Below are 16,911 nucleotides of genomic sequence, written 5' to 3' on the forward strand. Positions count from 1 at the left end.
AATTTTATCTTCCGCTATCCAATAAGCCTCATCCACCAGAACGGGAGCCGCTTCCAGTGGTTTGATTGTATGGCACATTCGCCAACGGGGGTCAGAGCGCTTCCATTGCAGCAATGGACGGAAAACGTGGTCAGCACTCACACATTCATCACGAAACGGTTGCTTTCCAAAGTCGACGACGCATCGACTGAAAGAACTGCTGATGAAGAACAATGAGGAGGACCACAGAAGGCAATGGTTGCTGCCGAGTAAATAGACGATCGCGTGACACGCATTGAGAGTGGTCTGCTTCTGTCGACAGCCGAGTGAACACTGCAGATGGACATATTAAAAGGATTTTTTTTAATTCATCAGTGCTCTTCGTCAAATTTCATGATCAGTTTTTTTTTTAAATATTTCATACAGCAGCTATACAAACATTCTCGGATTAGTTTGACGTATTTGGTGCATTATTTTATCAAACTTGCATTGGTTTTGTAGTTAGTTAGGTTCCGATTCTACACATTGTAATTTCATTGTTATACCTATGATCTTGACATTTTATCCAGGGGATACTTAAGGAGGTTAGATTTGAAACGGGCTCACCGTCGTTTCATAAAGAACCCTATTTGTGATTTAAATTTGCGCCTTCGTGGTAGGCAACCAATGTACTCGAATCAGTAATGATGGGTGTTAAGTGGGTAGGGTTTACACGTCAGTTATCAAAAGGTCAACTTACCGATCAAAGCGCGAAGAAAATTTAGAATATATAATTTTAGAATCAAGAAATCAGAACCAGAATAAAAACGGAAAATAGGAAAATTGAGGCTTCTGGATCAAGAAAGAGCACCCGCTCGATCTTTCCCGTTCAGACCGCCGAACAGTAAAGTCTACATTTTAACAAGTGAATATCGAAGCTAAATTCGGAGTGATAGTTAATCAATTGAAAAGTAATTTAAAAGCAAGAAGTGCAGTGAATTGAATTGAATAGTAATTTATAGTTTTTATGTATTTCCAGAGTTTATTTAAAGTAAATTGATAAATTAAGAAAAAATCGTGAGTCGTGAATAACTTGAAAATCCTGTAAAGTAAGCGCGTGGTGAATTTGATTGCAGTATATAAAACTAATCATAAAATTTTAATAGGAAGAAAACGTGAGTCCAAATAAAAGAACTGATAAGAAATCAGACATTGCAGTTAAAAAAAAAGTGAGGTAATTGCTGGAAAGTCGTTTATTTCGTGTTTGGGGGTACTAATGTGAATTCATCCACAGTCACCACACGTGAACACGTGCACCATTGGGGTTTTGGCGAGTGCGTTTCGTGGAGATTGTGCGGGTTGGAAGTTTCTCTTAGCTACGGCTATCCGCGTGCTATCGGTGAGACTGGGGGCGATCCCCTGGGACTATTCTTCGCCTCGCGGCTGAGTGCCGCTAAGAATAGTTGCAGAGAGCGTGGTCATCGGTGAAGGAAGTTCGGCCTCGCGAGCACCACTCCGCTACAACGTGGTTACCACAATCCGCGAGTAATCTGTGCGGGGAAAGCTTGCCACCGCCAGAGAGAATCGCCCAGACTCACGTCCCGGGTAGAAGGTATTGACCAGTCCCGATCAGAGCCCAGCAATCAAGTGCACATCTCCGACGTAGCCTGAAGAAGCCGCGAATCACCTTCCCTAGAGAGCACCGAAGTCCCGCTCCGTGCGAACCGCATGGGCCTATGAGTCGGTATTTCGCCGGCCTGTATCAACGAAGTTTCATTCACCATCGGCGCCGAAGGCCGCCCCTTCCCGGTGCCATCGAACGCTATCTGAGCATCCAAATTGTGTTGTGGGTACACTGCATGGTCCCTGAAGTCGGCACTCCGCCCGGCTTGCATCATTGTGTGACGAACCGTCGTCGGAGTGGGCGTCAACAAAATATCCGCCCACAGGAAACTGGGAGTCCCCTTCCTGAAGAGCATTCAAGTCGTCCGTCCGTGCAACCCGCACCCCTGAGCGTCGAACGGCGAGGACGTCGTTCTCGGTCAACCAGCCGTTGGCCGACCAGGTAACCTCCGATCAACGACGAGTCCTGTAAGTACCTGAACCGCTTTTTAGTACCCACACGAACACACCCCACCACCAGCATTAGTAGGACAAACTATTATATTAGTAGGGGAAGAAATGGGGGGAATCTATTGCAAGTAGGTTGACTCACGTTCAGGGAACACACTTACTGAATGACGTCACCCGTTAGGAGAAAGTAGGAAAAGGGAAGGTTTTAAGGAAATCACCAAGCAAACATAAATCCAACTTTTATAGACTTTGGAAATCAAAATTTAAGCGTTTCAATTAAACCATTTTATTGCATGAGAAATAAATCGTTTTCTATTATTTTTCAATCAAAACTTTAAATTTAGTTTCAATTTAATGAATCGGAATACCTACTATAATTCGAATTTAAGGAACTCTTGAGATTGGAAATTGGGAAGGAAGCTTTGGAAGGTTTTGGGACATTATAGGAGGTGGATTCCGTTGTGGGGTTGAAAAAGAGCTAGCTGGGCAATCCAACCTTGAGTTCTGGCAGACGACTCTCGTCGTCTGGCGCATAAGTCGGAATTTGGAGGCCCTACCAGGATCCTCCCTAGCAGCACACTTGTCATTTAGCTGTTGCGGTTACTTGTATGCACCTTATTTCAGTCACAATCAAGTTGCAGCAACCTATTTTGATGGATGTGTGTTGCTTGGGTCCTTACAGATTTTGATAAGTTCTTTAGTGGGAATGACACTGATGAAGATTGCACATTGTAGTCGAAATACGTATCTGTCATGGATACCATAATTAATTAAGTGGAATCAAATGGAAGACACTTTAAAGCATTCCGCTAACAACCAAATTTCATTGCTTCGAAATATCATTGTTCGTCCGTCGTTATATAAGCATGAGATTGGGCATGATTCACTACCCGCAGTTGCTACTCCATTATTGCCTGATCACTTGTAATTACACAGAGATCCAACATACATGTTCTTCATTCTTCTCAATGATGATGATGATGACTTGATCAAGTCCCACAAACAAGATCGACGGAAAACAAATCAAGGAAAAAAAAGGAGGGGAAATGGATGTAATGTCGGCCTAAATGCCCCCCCATACATAAATTCAGCAATCGACTTAATTTTCAATAGCGACCAAAAATATCCATTAGTACCGTCCCAATGACGCGTTCATCTAGATATAATTGATAAATAGCGGATTTTTAGCGATGGGCCCAATCTTAGATCCATAGGCCAACATTAGAGCCATTTCCCATATGTTGAAACTTGTGATGGATGATCAGCAGGCGATAAACGAAGAGCCAGAACAGCCAAAAAAATCTGTCTCAAGAGCAACCACCAATGTAAGAATGTTCGATATAATTTGATTGGGTTGAAGCATCGTCCCTTTCAATTGACGATATCATTTATCTGCGTCGAATACGAACAGCAAACAGCAATTTAAATCTAATAATTCCTAGTAGGGAAACAGGGAGTAAAATGAACAATTAGCATTTTAAACGGTGAAATCATTCAAATTATATGAATGTTAATTAAAATTAAATAAAATTAATTAAAAGCTATCAGCTACATTGGTTGAAAGACCTGTGTGCTGAATTGATTGTCAATTAAAATCGTAAATTATTCATTTTAACCCGTATGTTCATCTTACCCCCACTTACCCTATCATTCACATTTCAGCGAAGGGTAAGAATGAAAAACATTCAGATTCGAAAGTTTGAGAATTCATGTTTAAATGAAAAATTTAGTGAAATCTGCAGGCTGACACTATCGGGAGAAAAAGCTGACAAAGTCGGGAGTAGACAAAATCGGGAAAGCACTGTAGTAATTTACTACTTTGTAGAAAGATGTCTTTCGTATGCATACCAAAACACGTTTATTTAATAAATTGTGGCGACAGACATTTTTGCATGATGGGCCGTATCACCTTAAGAAACATTGTAAAAATTAGAATGAATTTCGGCTCCCTGAAGCTTCCGCATTTGAGCCATGATAAATAAATGAATTCATAACAAAAAATAGTCCATGGGAAAGAATGGATACCGAATCTGCAATTGCAATTGCTGGATTGGAATCCGTCAGGACATCGCAGCAGAGGCCGACCCAGCGGATAATGGCCGCAGAGTCTTAACGAAGATTTGTCCTGCTCCCAGGTCAATTCACCCAGAATGTAAATCTTTCACGTTGGTCCAATGCACGCACCTCCCCATTCTATATTAACAAAGCGAAGAAATCAAAACTGTGCTTTTAATTAAGATGGAATTGAACATTAATCATGTTTCATATACATAGAAAATATTTGCATCCATCTGGTGAACGCCACGAAAAATGCGTGTTCTTCCGATTTCTATGTGGTCATTCTCCACTTTCATACAATTACCTCCGTTCGTGCAGGCAGATTCACAGCTCTCCGAGAAGGTTCCGAGTTTTTCCCACCATTACCGTATTTTACCCGCAGTCCATTCCCGATCAACCGACCCGAGGAATGGTAATTGTCTGCAGGCATAGTTTTGCTGACCCTCTTTTCGGCCCGAAGCAGCCCACCGAGTGAGAGTGGATCCGATGAAAACTTCTAAACAAACATCTTTATCTACTTTCCGGTGCCTCTCCGTGCATCCAGCCATCCATCCATCCATCCACCTCGACCCAATCATCCAATATCCAATACGCACTCAAGCGAGCAATCAGTAGCAAACTATTTACTTTAGGTATCTTTCGATTTATTCCCATCATCGGGGTCGATTCGGCCGAATTGGAAAATTCCATATAAGCAATTAAATGGTCCGTTCCTCCATTCGTCTTGCGGCTTCGATTCAACATCAGTTCCCGAGTAGACGAGACTATCAAATCAATAGCAAGTTTTACTAGTACAATTGGGGAATAGCCGGCGCCGGTGGTGTAGTGGTAAGCGTGACTGCTTTCTAACACCTCGATGGGTCTGGGTTCAATCCCAGCCGAGGTCGGTGGGATTTTTCTGAGGCATAAAAATCTCTGGTCACGTCTTCCTTCGGAAGGGAAGTAAAGCGTTGGTCCCGGCCCATGTGTGTTGAATGGGTGCGATATCCTAAGCAGGTGTGGAAGCTGCCTTCCTTGCACATTCGATTGCCGTCAATGGATGGCTATCGATGTTCGTCGGCGATTGGCACTAGATTACGGAACAGAGACCGACGTTAAATAAAGGAAAGAAGACAATTGGGGAATAGAACATTAAAAATTGCTAGTAGTTAGAGGTAAAATATCAGAAATCAGTAATAGCGAAGTCAGTTGTTTGATACAACAGTTTGCTATTATATCTCATTAAGATATTTTCATATGTTGTTTAAATTAATCTATATAATCACCTATTATTAACTTGTTCTGCTATCAGATCCAAAAAGCTCGTAAATTCATGATACCAAAATATCATGACAATAGCAAATTATGCGCAAAACTTACCAATATCGTAATAAGATATTGATGGTAAAATATGATATTACTTTGCTCTGGTTTTGCTACTCCCCTCTACCCGGGCTGCTCCGGTGTTTATACAAGGCAGCAGCAGCAGTCAGTAGCAGCAGCGGATCGCTCAAAATGCGGATGGCGAGGAACTATGAGAAGCGTAATAGGAGTCTAATGCGTTTATGTGGTTCTAGGAATGTGTAACATTCCGGTACGTTTCGCGCATGGAGTAAGGATGATTGGCTGAAGGTTGTGGTTAAAGTCTTTTCAAAACACTAAAACACCTACACTAGTTCCCATAGAGGGGTGAATGGAATTGTGATATTAGAATTTCAAGGTCGATTCTAAACGATGCATCTGCTGAGACTCTTGGAAAGTGATTTATGAAAAAATGGTCTACATTTAGGCGTATCCATCAATTTGAAGACTGATTTGGCAGTTGGATTAAAAGAGTTGAGAAGCTAATTAATTTCACTCCAACAGCAAATCAACATTTTTAATTTTCAGAATATAGTTTTTAATAAACAACACAGCTATTCCAATGCCAATACAGTTAGTAATCAACATAAGCTTATTTGTCACATTCTGAATCTATTTCTGGAACCAAATCTCAATTTATCACCACTGTTGTACACAAGTTAAGCGCCTTCATACGATTGCCATATAGCTGCAAGTATGTCCATATATCAACTTTTGTAATAAAAATAAAAACCTCGCCTTTGGACGCAATCTCAACTCTAGGCCAAACAAGACCGAATAATCATTCTAGTAAAACAAACGACGACAAGCAATTTGCCACGGACCGAACTGATCACCAGTTGCATGCCACACCGACCGACGAGCAGACCGAGAACAGACGGGCACATTAAAAGCAAGTGCGTAGGTGGTACGCGGCCAGAATGGTCAATTTAGCGCACGATACGAGTTTGACAAGATGCCAAGCGGAAGCGCCATGTGCTCTCTTCGCTCCTCGGTTCGACATCGGCACACGACGGTCATCATCATCTTTGTCCGTTGTTATTGGCATTTTTTTTTAAATTTAGTTTCGATTGATTTCTTAGTTTGAGTTTCCGGACCGTCATTGTCTGCGGGGTGATATCACGCATCCGGTCCCAGCGAGCGCCTTGTGTGTGGCACACTCGCTTCCTAATCGTTAATGGTATGGCCGTTTGGTCGAAAACGACATAATTACATTTTTATCGCTGTTCGGTGTACCTAACATAGTAAATTGAAGTTGAAACAAAATAAGCGTCATCATTGATTGGTGTTCTTGCGATTTGTTTTGGTGCGCTACGCAGTTTAAGTACGACCGAGCTGACTATATGGGGAAGGCGTAGTTTATTGTTTGTACAACCTTTTACTTCAATCAATATATGAGAGCGGTTGTGTCGGACGGAAATAAAGTTCACACTCAATCCGATTTCAACTAACTTATGAGTACAAATCAAGGGGGGGAGGCGGCTGTCAAATACGAACAATCGTCGCCTACCTCGCATGCCTCGCATAACTGGTTCCAAAGGTAAACAAGCCATAAGAAACCTACAGCGATTGTTTACGTTTGGAGCCAGTTTCATACAAGAATGATCAGTAGGCTGATTTGACAGCACGTCCCCCCCCAGGTACAAATACGTTAACCAGCGACCAGAGAGAGTGAGGCACTACTGCCAGTTAAACGACCGGTCGGTTTGTAAACATTACTGTTGCTCACACACAGTGCTGTGGACGTTTTCGATCGCCCATCAAATCATACTCTGGGCTATGATCATTTTAATGAAAATTAGATAAGTGACTGAAGTTAAAACCGTAGACCTCCGTTAATCTGAACAACACCGGGTGCATTAGGGTGGTTCAAAATATCGATTTTGCTCCATCCCACTCAATGGATTCCAAATCAGGTCCTATTAATTCTTCCAAAATTTGAGCTCATATGGTTGCGAACTCGTACTGCACAGAGACGATGTTAAATAATAGACGAACGAAGGCTGAAACCAAAATTAAATTTTGACGTAGGACTACGTCTGCGATTTCTATATGGGGGTACACTTTGTGAAAACCGAGAATGGAACATGTAACAAAATTATGAAAGATTTTGAACGTTAATAACTCAGCTGCCCCTGGATCAATTTCAATAACTTTATCACCAATCGATCAGAAATATTTCAACGCATTTATTATCACCAATTTCCTGCGAAAAGAGATTTTCCTAACACAGATTTCAAAGTTGAATTCCAACTGGTCTCACCAAACGGTGTTTATTCAATCACCGCAAGGTGAGTGGTGGTGTTCTCCACTCACAACGAAATGCTGCCTGCAAGTAGCGAGCTGCAGTCCACATAAGCATCCATAGAGGGAGGAAGAAGCCGCACCGTTATTGATCGGAATCAGTAGCTCTTCGTGATTCGGCGTTGGAATGTCTATCTCAAGCATATCATACTAAAGAGTACAAACAGAGATAACGCTGCTCCAATTCCCATTCTTACACAAAACACAAGCTCTTGCTGTAGTTAACAAATAAGATTTATTATATAAGAACACGTAGTCCTACGTCCCCGTTGCGTACAACCCCAGAGGGCTGTCCCGTGTAGGTTTTAGACAAAATAACGTCGTGCAACCAGATATACTTGCATTCTCTCCGCGCGTCTCTTATTAAACGTCATCTCTGGTACTGCACTGGCTCTTTGAAGTCTATATGGGAATTAGTAGGGGAGAAAATAACTTTTCGATCACATCATCCTAGACCTTTATCATAATGATACAAGGAAAAGTTAGCTATTAATACTTATGTAAAATTTTCTCAGCTACTACTTTGTTCAAGATCGCATTTGAATTGATCGTCTGTATAATTGGATATTAATTAGTTGTAATAATAGTCGAACGTAATCCTTGTGGATGAACTCTTTATTAGAAAGACATTCTAATGACATTCTCCATGGACTGCTCAGCATGCAAGATTAGTGTACTTGATGCGACGAATAGGGCAAATAAAATTCAGGCTACTGTGCCATATACACGGTAAGAAAAAACACATTGTTGACTAAAATTCCACCCATTTTTGGATTCTATATGCCGGACCTAATTGGGGGGGGGGGGGGGGGGGATGCAATCTATTAGAGAATGTAAGAACTCAGCACTCACCAACTACCTACACGGAGATCAAATATACAGCACTTGGTCGGCTCAGACGTCAAGAGCAAACTCCGGAATACCCAGGGTTGGAGCTACTGGGTAATCAAAGGGTTACGCGATTCAAAAAACGAAGAACTTTCACTTTTATTTAAATGCGTTTATTGGTCACTTTCTGAATCATGTGAGTTTTGTTCTGTGTTAATAATTTCGTGTAATGTGTGTCGTGTAGCCTAACCTCGTTCACTTGTACCGGTAACAACCGCTGCTGCCGTTGATGGTGAATCGGGATTGCCGACAAAACGACTCCTGTCCTACTGTGCGGCCGATACTCTCGCCGAATTGGCGAAGTGACCGGATGACGGGCTAGCGGGAGTTGCTGGACGGTGGGATGGGAGGCGTCTTTCTTCGTTGGCTTTCATGGCGAGGCCACCTTGGTCAATCCGAGAAGTGAAAACCCCTTGGCGATTAAAGCCTTCGTTTGGCCAGAGAATGGTATTTGGTCGTTGACAGTTAGTATGATGTATGATGTATGATAATTGTCTACCACTCATTGTAGCACGGAAACTACACACCAAATTTAAATTGCTGAAAATCAGCAAAATTTTGCTGATTTTAGACTTGATTAAGGATCAGCAAACGTTCCAGCAAAATAATGCTGCTGAATTTTTCAGCAATTCCAACTTCTGTCAAAATGACAACCTTTTACTGAAAATCAGCAATATTTCTTTACTGATCTTACAGCAATTCAAAATTCTGACATTTGGCAGCATTTTGCTGATAAAACTATTAAATTCAGTAAATTGAATTTGTTTTCATTATATGAGCTTCCAGTTTCTGTAAAAGATCGTTGATGCAAATATACGAATAATAAAGACAAAATCGCCAGACGCTTTTCCAAGTATCATTTATTAATATAATCAGTGTCCGAGCCAGTGTCCTTACCTGACCGGTGGAGTACGAATGCGGGTGTTAGTATATGTAAGCTGAATTTTTCGGTAAAAATATCGTTTGCTGTTTTTCAGTAAAGCATTGTGTAAAATCTAGGAATTTTTGTTCCGATCCCGAATCACTTCACTACGGATTCGCGAACCGGCCTTCGTGTTCTTTTTATTAACTTCTTCTAATTATTTCAGGATACAACTCGCGGTGAACTCGGACGGGGAAAATAAAACTAAAAACGCCCGGACTCTTTGACCGTTTTCAAAGTACTGATTTTATTTCGTATTCTGTTTGTTCTACATAGATTGTCTTCGTTTGTGTGTGTGTTAGTGTTTACTGAAGGTATATGGTATATGAGGATCAAAAGCAAATACAAACAGGGTAGGGTGGTTCGAAAAACTATTGGAATGTTAGAGTGGTTCAAAAAAGTTACTATCTTTGCATTTAACATTCCGGCCGCCAAGAATGGATTATTCTTCATCGGCGCTGGAGTCATATGATGACGGGGATTGCTGCTGGATTGTCTCTGGATCTATCTCCACCGGTAGCAGGCAGAGTTTGCTTACAGCTCTCTTCGTAACTCCGGTACTGGTCCTAACCGAAGCTACACGGACAAGCCCATCGGTTCCTGGATGGACGTCGACAATTCTTCCAACGGCCCACTTCTGCGGCGGCAGATTTTCATCTCGTAGCAGAACGATGGCACCACGGACGAGGTTGGCCGTAGTATTTGACCAGCGGTAGCGGTTGTGGAGGGTACAGAGGTAATCCTTCTGAGAGCGTTGCTAAAACTGCTGAGACAGGCACTGGACACGTTGCCAGCGGGACAGGCGGTTCTCTGGAACATCTTGCAGGCTGGGCTCTGGAATAGCATTGAGCGGCCTTCCCACCAGGAAGTGTCCTGGAGTTAAGGGTTGCAAGTCTTGCGGGTCCTCTGACATAGCAGTTATTGGTCTTGAATTCAACGCAGCCTCAACTTGGATGAGGGCGGTTCTGAATTCAGTTTCTGTCAGCATAGCGTTTCCCATGATACGGCGGAGATGGAACTTCATTGACTTCACCGCCGCTTCCCAGATTCCACCTAGCGATGGCGATCTGGGAGGAATGAAGTGGAATGCGATGTTACTCGTAGCGCACTCACGAGCTACGACGTCTTTATGCTGTTGAGAAACGAATAGTGTGCGGAGATCTGCTAACTCACGTTGAGCTCCCACAAAATTCCGACCATTGTCACAGTATATGTTGCTGGGCTTGCCACGTCTTCCGGTGAAACGGTGCAAGCTAGCGATGAATGCCTCCGATGTCAAATCGGGAACGAGGTCAAGGTGTATCGCCTTGACAGCCAAGCACACGTAGACCGCTACGTACGCCTTGACAGGAGCTGCTTTTTTGTTGGGTGCTCGAAGCATAATTGTCAACCCTAACATTCTTGAACGGGAATGCTCTGGTTACTCGAACCGGCGGAAGATTACCCATTAGTTGCTCCAACGACTTCGGGGAGGCACGAGTGCAGATAACACAGTGATGCACGGTGGTACTGGCGAGATTCCGACCATTCAGTGGCCAGAAGTGACGACGCAGAGATGAAAGAAGAAGATTCGGGCCACCGTGAAGCGTTTTAAGGTGCTCGAGCGAGACGATCATTCTGGTGAGACGATGGTTTGCAGGCAGTACCACAGGGTGCCGTTTGTCAACGGCGAGAGCAGAATGATGAAGCCGGCCGCCAACTCGGATCAATCCATCGATGAGTTTCGGATTCAGGAAACGTAATTTGGATTTCTTGCTTACGGCTTCGTTTCGAGCGAGTTGCTTCATTTCAGAACGAACGATCGATTTCCGACGCCGACAACGGACCGGTTACGCGTTCATTCTTCACCCGACGAGTGTTCTCACGAAAACGGTGCCACCACGCGCACACGCGAACGAGAGGGGTTAGGCTTGAATAGCGATCGATGATGTCTTCTGGCTCTGTAAAGACAGGCAGCGCCACAACTTTCCGTAATTCTGGATCTTCACGATTCTGTTTACGCGACACGTAATTCGGCGGCCACGGTTCACTTAACGATCTTATCCAGATAGGTCCATTCCACCATAGAGTATTTTCTACTAGATTCTCTAGGCTGGTTCCTCTCGACAACAGGTCAGCGGGGTTTTCGTCGGAGGGTATGTGATTCCAGGAGGCTGAAGCGGTCAACTCCTGAATTTCTGCTACTCTGTTGCTGACGAAAGTCTTCCAGGTCGACGGTGAAGCAGAGATCCAATCCAGTGTTACGGTCGAATCTGTCCAAAGATAAACTGGAGCCACGAGTGAGGTGCTCTTTAGAACTTGAGCCAGGAGATGCGCTAGGAGTAGCGCGGCGGAGAGCTCCAATCTCGGAATTGACTTACTACTGAGTGGAGCTACACGGGACTTGGCCGTTAGCAATTGGACATAGCATTGGCCTTTTGCGTCGACCGACCTGATATACACGCAGGCTCCATATGCCTGCAGGGAGGCGTCGCTGAATCCATGGATTTCTAACCTTTGGTGCGGTGAGAGCATGACCAACCGCGGAATGCGAAGACCATCTAGGTGACGTATATCTCGCTGATACGACGTCCATTCTTCCACGAACTTCACTGCAAGCGGTGTATCCCATTCTAGTTGACACTTCCAGAGGGCTTGTATTATGATCTTCGCATGAACAACTTTTGGGCCTAGCAGCCCGAGTGGGTCAAACAGGCTACTCATCTGTGACAGAACGGTTCTCTTAGTGATTGGCTGGCTATCCCTCCACTTTGGAGGTTTGAATGACAGTTGATCGGTGGTGGGTTCCCAGCGTAGACCAAGAGCGGTAGCAGAGGTATCTCGATCTAGTTCTAGCAGCGTACGCGTTTCTCGGAGGTGTTCTGGAACGACATCCAGCACGTCTTGACAATTCGAAGACCATTGTCGAAGAGGAAATCCTCCGGCTGCTAGAAGCCCAATCATCTCGTTCACAATCAGCTTCAGCTGTTCCACGTCGTTGGAACCGGTAAGGAGGTTATCCACATAAAAATCCTTTCGAGTAATTCTTGCTGCGTGTGGGAATCGCTGTTCTTCGTCTGTGGATAGCTGTTGCAAAACGCGAGTTGCCAGGAAAGGCGAGTTGTTCAAACCGTACGTAATGGTGAGTAACTGGTACACTTTCAAACGGAGTTCAGGGTCATCACGCCACAATATGCGCTGCAACGATTGATCCAAGAGATGGACCAGAATCTGTCTGAACATCTTCTCAATGTCAGCGGTCACGACGAAACGATACAATCGGAATCGTAGCACTATTTCCACTAGCATTTCCTGGATTGTGGGACCAGGAATCATAACGTCGTTAAGAGCCAATCCCGAACGTGATTTACAGGATGAATCAAACACGGTTCGGAGTTTGGTGGTTGTACTCTCAGGTTTCAAGACCCCGTGATGTGGTAGGATAAACTGTGGTCTGACGTTCAGTTCCTCTTCTGCAACTTCACGCATGTGCCCCATTTCAATGTATTGGGTGACGAAATCATGATACTGCTTCCTTTTCTGTGCATCCGACATGAGAGAACGTTCCAACGAATAGAAGCGTCTAGTGGCCTGGTACATGTTATCATCCAACTGAGCGATGAGTTCTTCACGTTTTGGTAGCCTGACTACGTATCGACCTTCCGGCGTCCGTGTGGTGTTGGCCAGGAAGTGCTCCTCACAAAACTTATCCGTGGCTGACCAACCCTTGGTATCATGGACGGTTTCCAGCTCCCAAAACTTTCGAAGCATTTCTTCTACACGAACTGCACTACTCATTAGGCAGGAACGAGGATCAGCATGATCGTGGTCTCGAATGGTGCAGGGACCTGACACGACCCATCCGAGGACAGAATTCTGCAAAACTGGCAACTGCTCACCAAGCTGGATACGACCGTAGCGGAGGGTATCGAAGAAGAATTGAGCTCCTAAGATTAGGTCAATGTCATTCGACACGTGGAAAGTTGGATCAGCAAGACGCACTGTTTCAGGAATCTGCCATTTCTGTGTACTGATTGTTGATCCTGGCAACTTGATGGCGAGAGAGGGTAGAACTAGAAGTTGCGGTTCCACAACGTACGGAGAAACTCTTGACGATACCTTGGCGGTAAGGGAGTGCGTGGCCTTGGTGGTTGATTGACCTAAGCCACACACTAGAACAGGAACAGAAGCACGTGTACGTGGGAGTTGTAGTTTCTCGCAAAGAGCCTTCGTGATGAAATGGCTCTGGGACCCCGAGTCGAGTAGACAACGGGCAAGAACTTTGCGACCTTGAGCATCCTCAATTTCCACCAGTGCGGTAGGGAGAATAACAGCAGTGTGTACATTATCCTTGTCACATGCCATCATGGCATAATGCAGGTTTGCAGGAACTGTTGGCGCTGTAGAACATTGTGGAGGATGGGAACCGACAACCGGGGACAACCTTAGAGGAGAGAGAGAGAGAGAGAGACTAATGGATATTTTTGGTCGCTATTGGAAATTTAGTCGATTGCTGAATTTATAAATGGGCCCAAATTAGAGGCATTTAGACCGACTTTACATCCATTTGCCCTATCACAAAATATCGATGTATTGGTCGCAGTCATTATAACCCGAACAGAGGAAAAAAAAACTGTACTGTCCCAATGACGCGTCCATCTAGATAAAATTGATAAATAGCAGATTTTTAGCGATGGGCCCAATCTTAGATCCATAGGCCAACATTAGAGCAATTACCCCTACATATTCATTTTCGATACAGTTGAATCATACATAATTGGTCTTCTCACAAGAATCTTCATTCAATTATGATGTTCCGCATCATTCGATGCGAGACCTTTCCATAGATATTTTCATGAGAATCCTATTTCAATTGAGATGGTCCGTATCATTTGAAGAGTTGCACCAACAATCAATACGAAACTAACGATTTTAAATTGGCTCACTACTTGACTAGCCTATTGGTCCCAAGCAAACGATTAAGGTATCCCATTCTAGGCGAAATTCTACTACTACACAATGTTTGTTTTGATTCGCTATGAAAGTTTGAAAGATAAAATGAGGGGTTAGTGGAATTTCCTATGCTTCGAGGGGTGAATCGAGTAGCTTGGGACCGAAGAGCGTACCAGAGCTGAGCCAAAAAGTTGAGCACGTTATTTCGGGAATTTTTGGCCTCTGGTTGCACTCCGCCAGCTTGTCGAGCTTCCCTTTTCGCTTTAATTGGATGGCTTATGCGTCACTCTAAAAGGAGACCATCCAAAAAGTTCATGCAGAGGATATATTTTCCCGAAAAGGGGAATGAAGCTGACTGGCTGACGTCCAGTGTACTTCACGTAGCACGTGTGGATGCCACTAATCCTGAAAACACGAACACGAGGCCATCAACAGAAACGACCGAATACCAACAGCTTTTTGGCGAGGTTTTTCATCACCGGCCCAACCTAAGAAGTTCTGACTCATTTCCGAATAGAGAGCAGTCAAATGGTCAGTATCACTCAGTAACATCAAATACCGAAAAAAACTAATATCGAACACGAAGCAATATGAAAATCTTAACATAAATTAACAAAATATCATTCAAAAATATGCAACGGATTACATTCAGAAGTAAAGGGGTGTAAGTGGCTTTGATCGATTTTCTTCAGCGACTTTCTCTTTTGATAAAAGGATTTTACACTATTTCTGCCATATAGTTTGATAAAGGAGGTTCTCATCTAGCATCCAGAATGGCACATGAATCAAGAAATGTGTTTGCAGCTGAATTATTAACGAAAGAGAAAGTCGATGAAGAGATTCGTTAAAAGTCACTTACACCCCTTTCCTTCTAACCCCCTCAATTGAATAAAGTAATTCGTGCAATTAGATTTTTTTCACTTAGATGTTACATGAAAACATATATAGATTTTTTCCATCTAGTTTTTCACGTAAATTTTACGTTTTTCATATGTTTTAATTTCAATCCACATAAAACTGTAATAGGTAGTATAGCCCTTGGAATAAAAAGTTAACTATATTTTCATGTAACATCCAAGTGAAAAGATCTTTCCCCAATTCACTAGAAAGCAACATAGATTTTATAGTACTTTCTAAGTGAATTTTATTACACTTTCACTTAAATTTTAATAAATCTCTTCGTAGCATCCAAACTGTTGTTAGGCGTTCTAAAATGATTTTTCGAAATAATAAAGATAACTGGATAGATATTTGTTTATTTATTTTATTGTTCAGCTTAATGCAGATGGTTTCTGATATCTATTTTATTACACGTTTAAGCTATTTTTTACACAATGCAACTCCCAGCCACCCCCGGCCAGCTACACTTCTTTTGCAAATCTTTCGGTGAGATGGTAACGAAATCAAACTCGTCGATTCCTCGTTCTACAAAAAAAAAAATATATGATTAGTTAATGGTGTATGCTGACAAAAATAAAACAACTTACTTTTTAGAAAATTCAACAAATACAATGTAATTTGCAAATCTAGCAACCGGTCGTCAGAAATGCACCGTTCGGACGCCATATAAGGTTTTGTTTATGCCATCACCACTCAGAAATTTTAACACCATAAATTCATGTAGAATCTAAGTGATATTATCTTACATGAAATTCACTTAAAATTTATATATATTTCATCTAACTTTCAAAGCTTATTCCATTGCTTTTAATATGATTTGTAATGAATTTTAATAACGTCATGTACTTTTCAGATAATTTATAATACCTAAAGGTTATATGTTTTTTTTCCAGTGAAATTTATGCGACAAATTTTTTGAGTGTGTGTAAATTGATCACATAAAACGTAAATATTGAAACTTAATTCTTAAACAATCAGTAGGCTATGGTGATGATCGTTCCGCATCATTCCTTCTAATATTGAGTGTTTTGTTTAGTATTTGTACATTTTTGAAATCTGCAATTGGAAAATATAGATATCTGGCGAAATTGATAAATCCCTCAAGTGGCTTTCCAGTGACTTTCTATGAGATATTCCAGGATTGCCACTGAACCGGGAAAACCGAGAGAACCGGGAACTAACCGAGAATCGAAGACAACCGGGAAATGACCGGGAGTTTGATTACAATCATAAAATATATTTGTTATATCTTTATAGACCGATTTCTGTTCGGTGGAACTGGCATGGTCTGGGATCATGAAATTTTGCAGAACGCGTAGCATTTAAAAAACTTTTGATGTCTGAATTAACTAGTGTATTTTTAAGAATCTCTTCACACGATATCTTTGAAATTGTCTTAAGATTCTCACTAGAATAATCCCAAAATAATTGTAGAGCTACATTCGGGATTCCTCACAACAATCCAGGGACGGGACACCTTGGTTAAATACATGTATCAACATTTTGTTTTATAAAGAGAGAGAGAAGGATTAGTA

At 42.5% G+C, this 16,911-nt stretch overlaps 1 protein-coding gene across 1 annotated transcript; it reads right to left on the reverse strand.

Moving 5' to 3' along the window:
• Positions 1 to 11,332: 11,332 nt before the first annotated feature.
• LOC135704722 (uncharacterized) lies at positions 11,333 to 13,888 on the reverse strand. The gene has a single exon (XM_065226206.1). It carries the CDS (start codon positions 13,886 to 13,888, stop codon positions 11,333 to 11,335), a length of 2,556 nt encoding a protein of 851 aa, XP_065082278.1.
• Between the last annotated feature and the right edge of the window lie 3,023 nt (positions 13,889 to 16,911).

This window comes from Ochlerotatus camptorhynchus, unplaced genomic scaffold (assembly GCF_037179485.1).
Source record: "Ochlerotatus camptorhynchus isolate MF236.1 unplaced genomic scaffold, CSIRO-AGI_Acam_v1.1 ptg000246l, whole genome shotgun sequence".
In the NCBI taxonomy this organism is placed as follows: Eukaryota; Metazoa; Arthropoda; class Insecta; order Diptera; family Culicidae; genus Ochlerotatus; species Ochlerotatus camptorhynchus.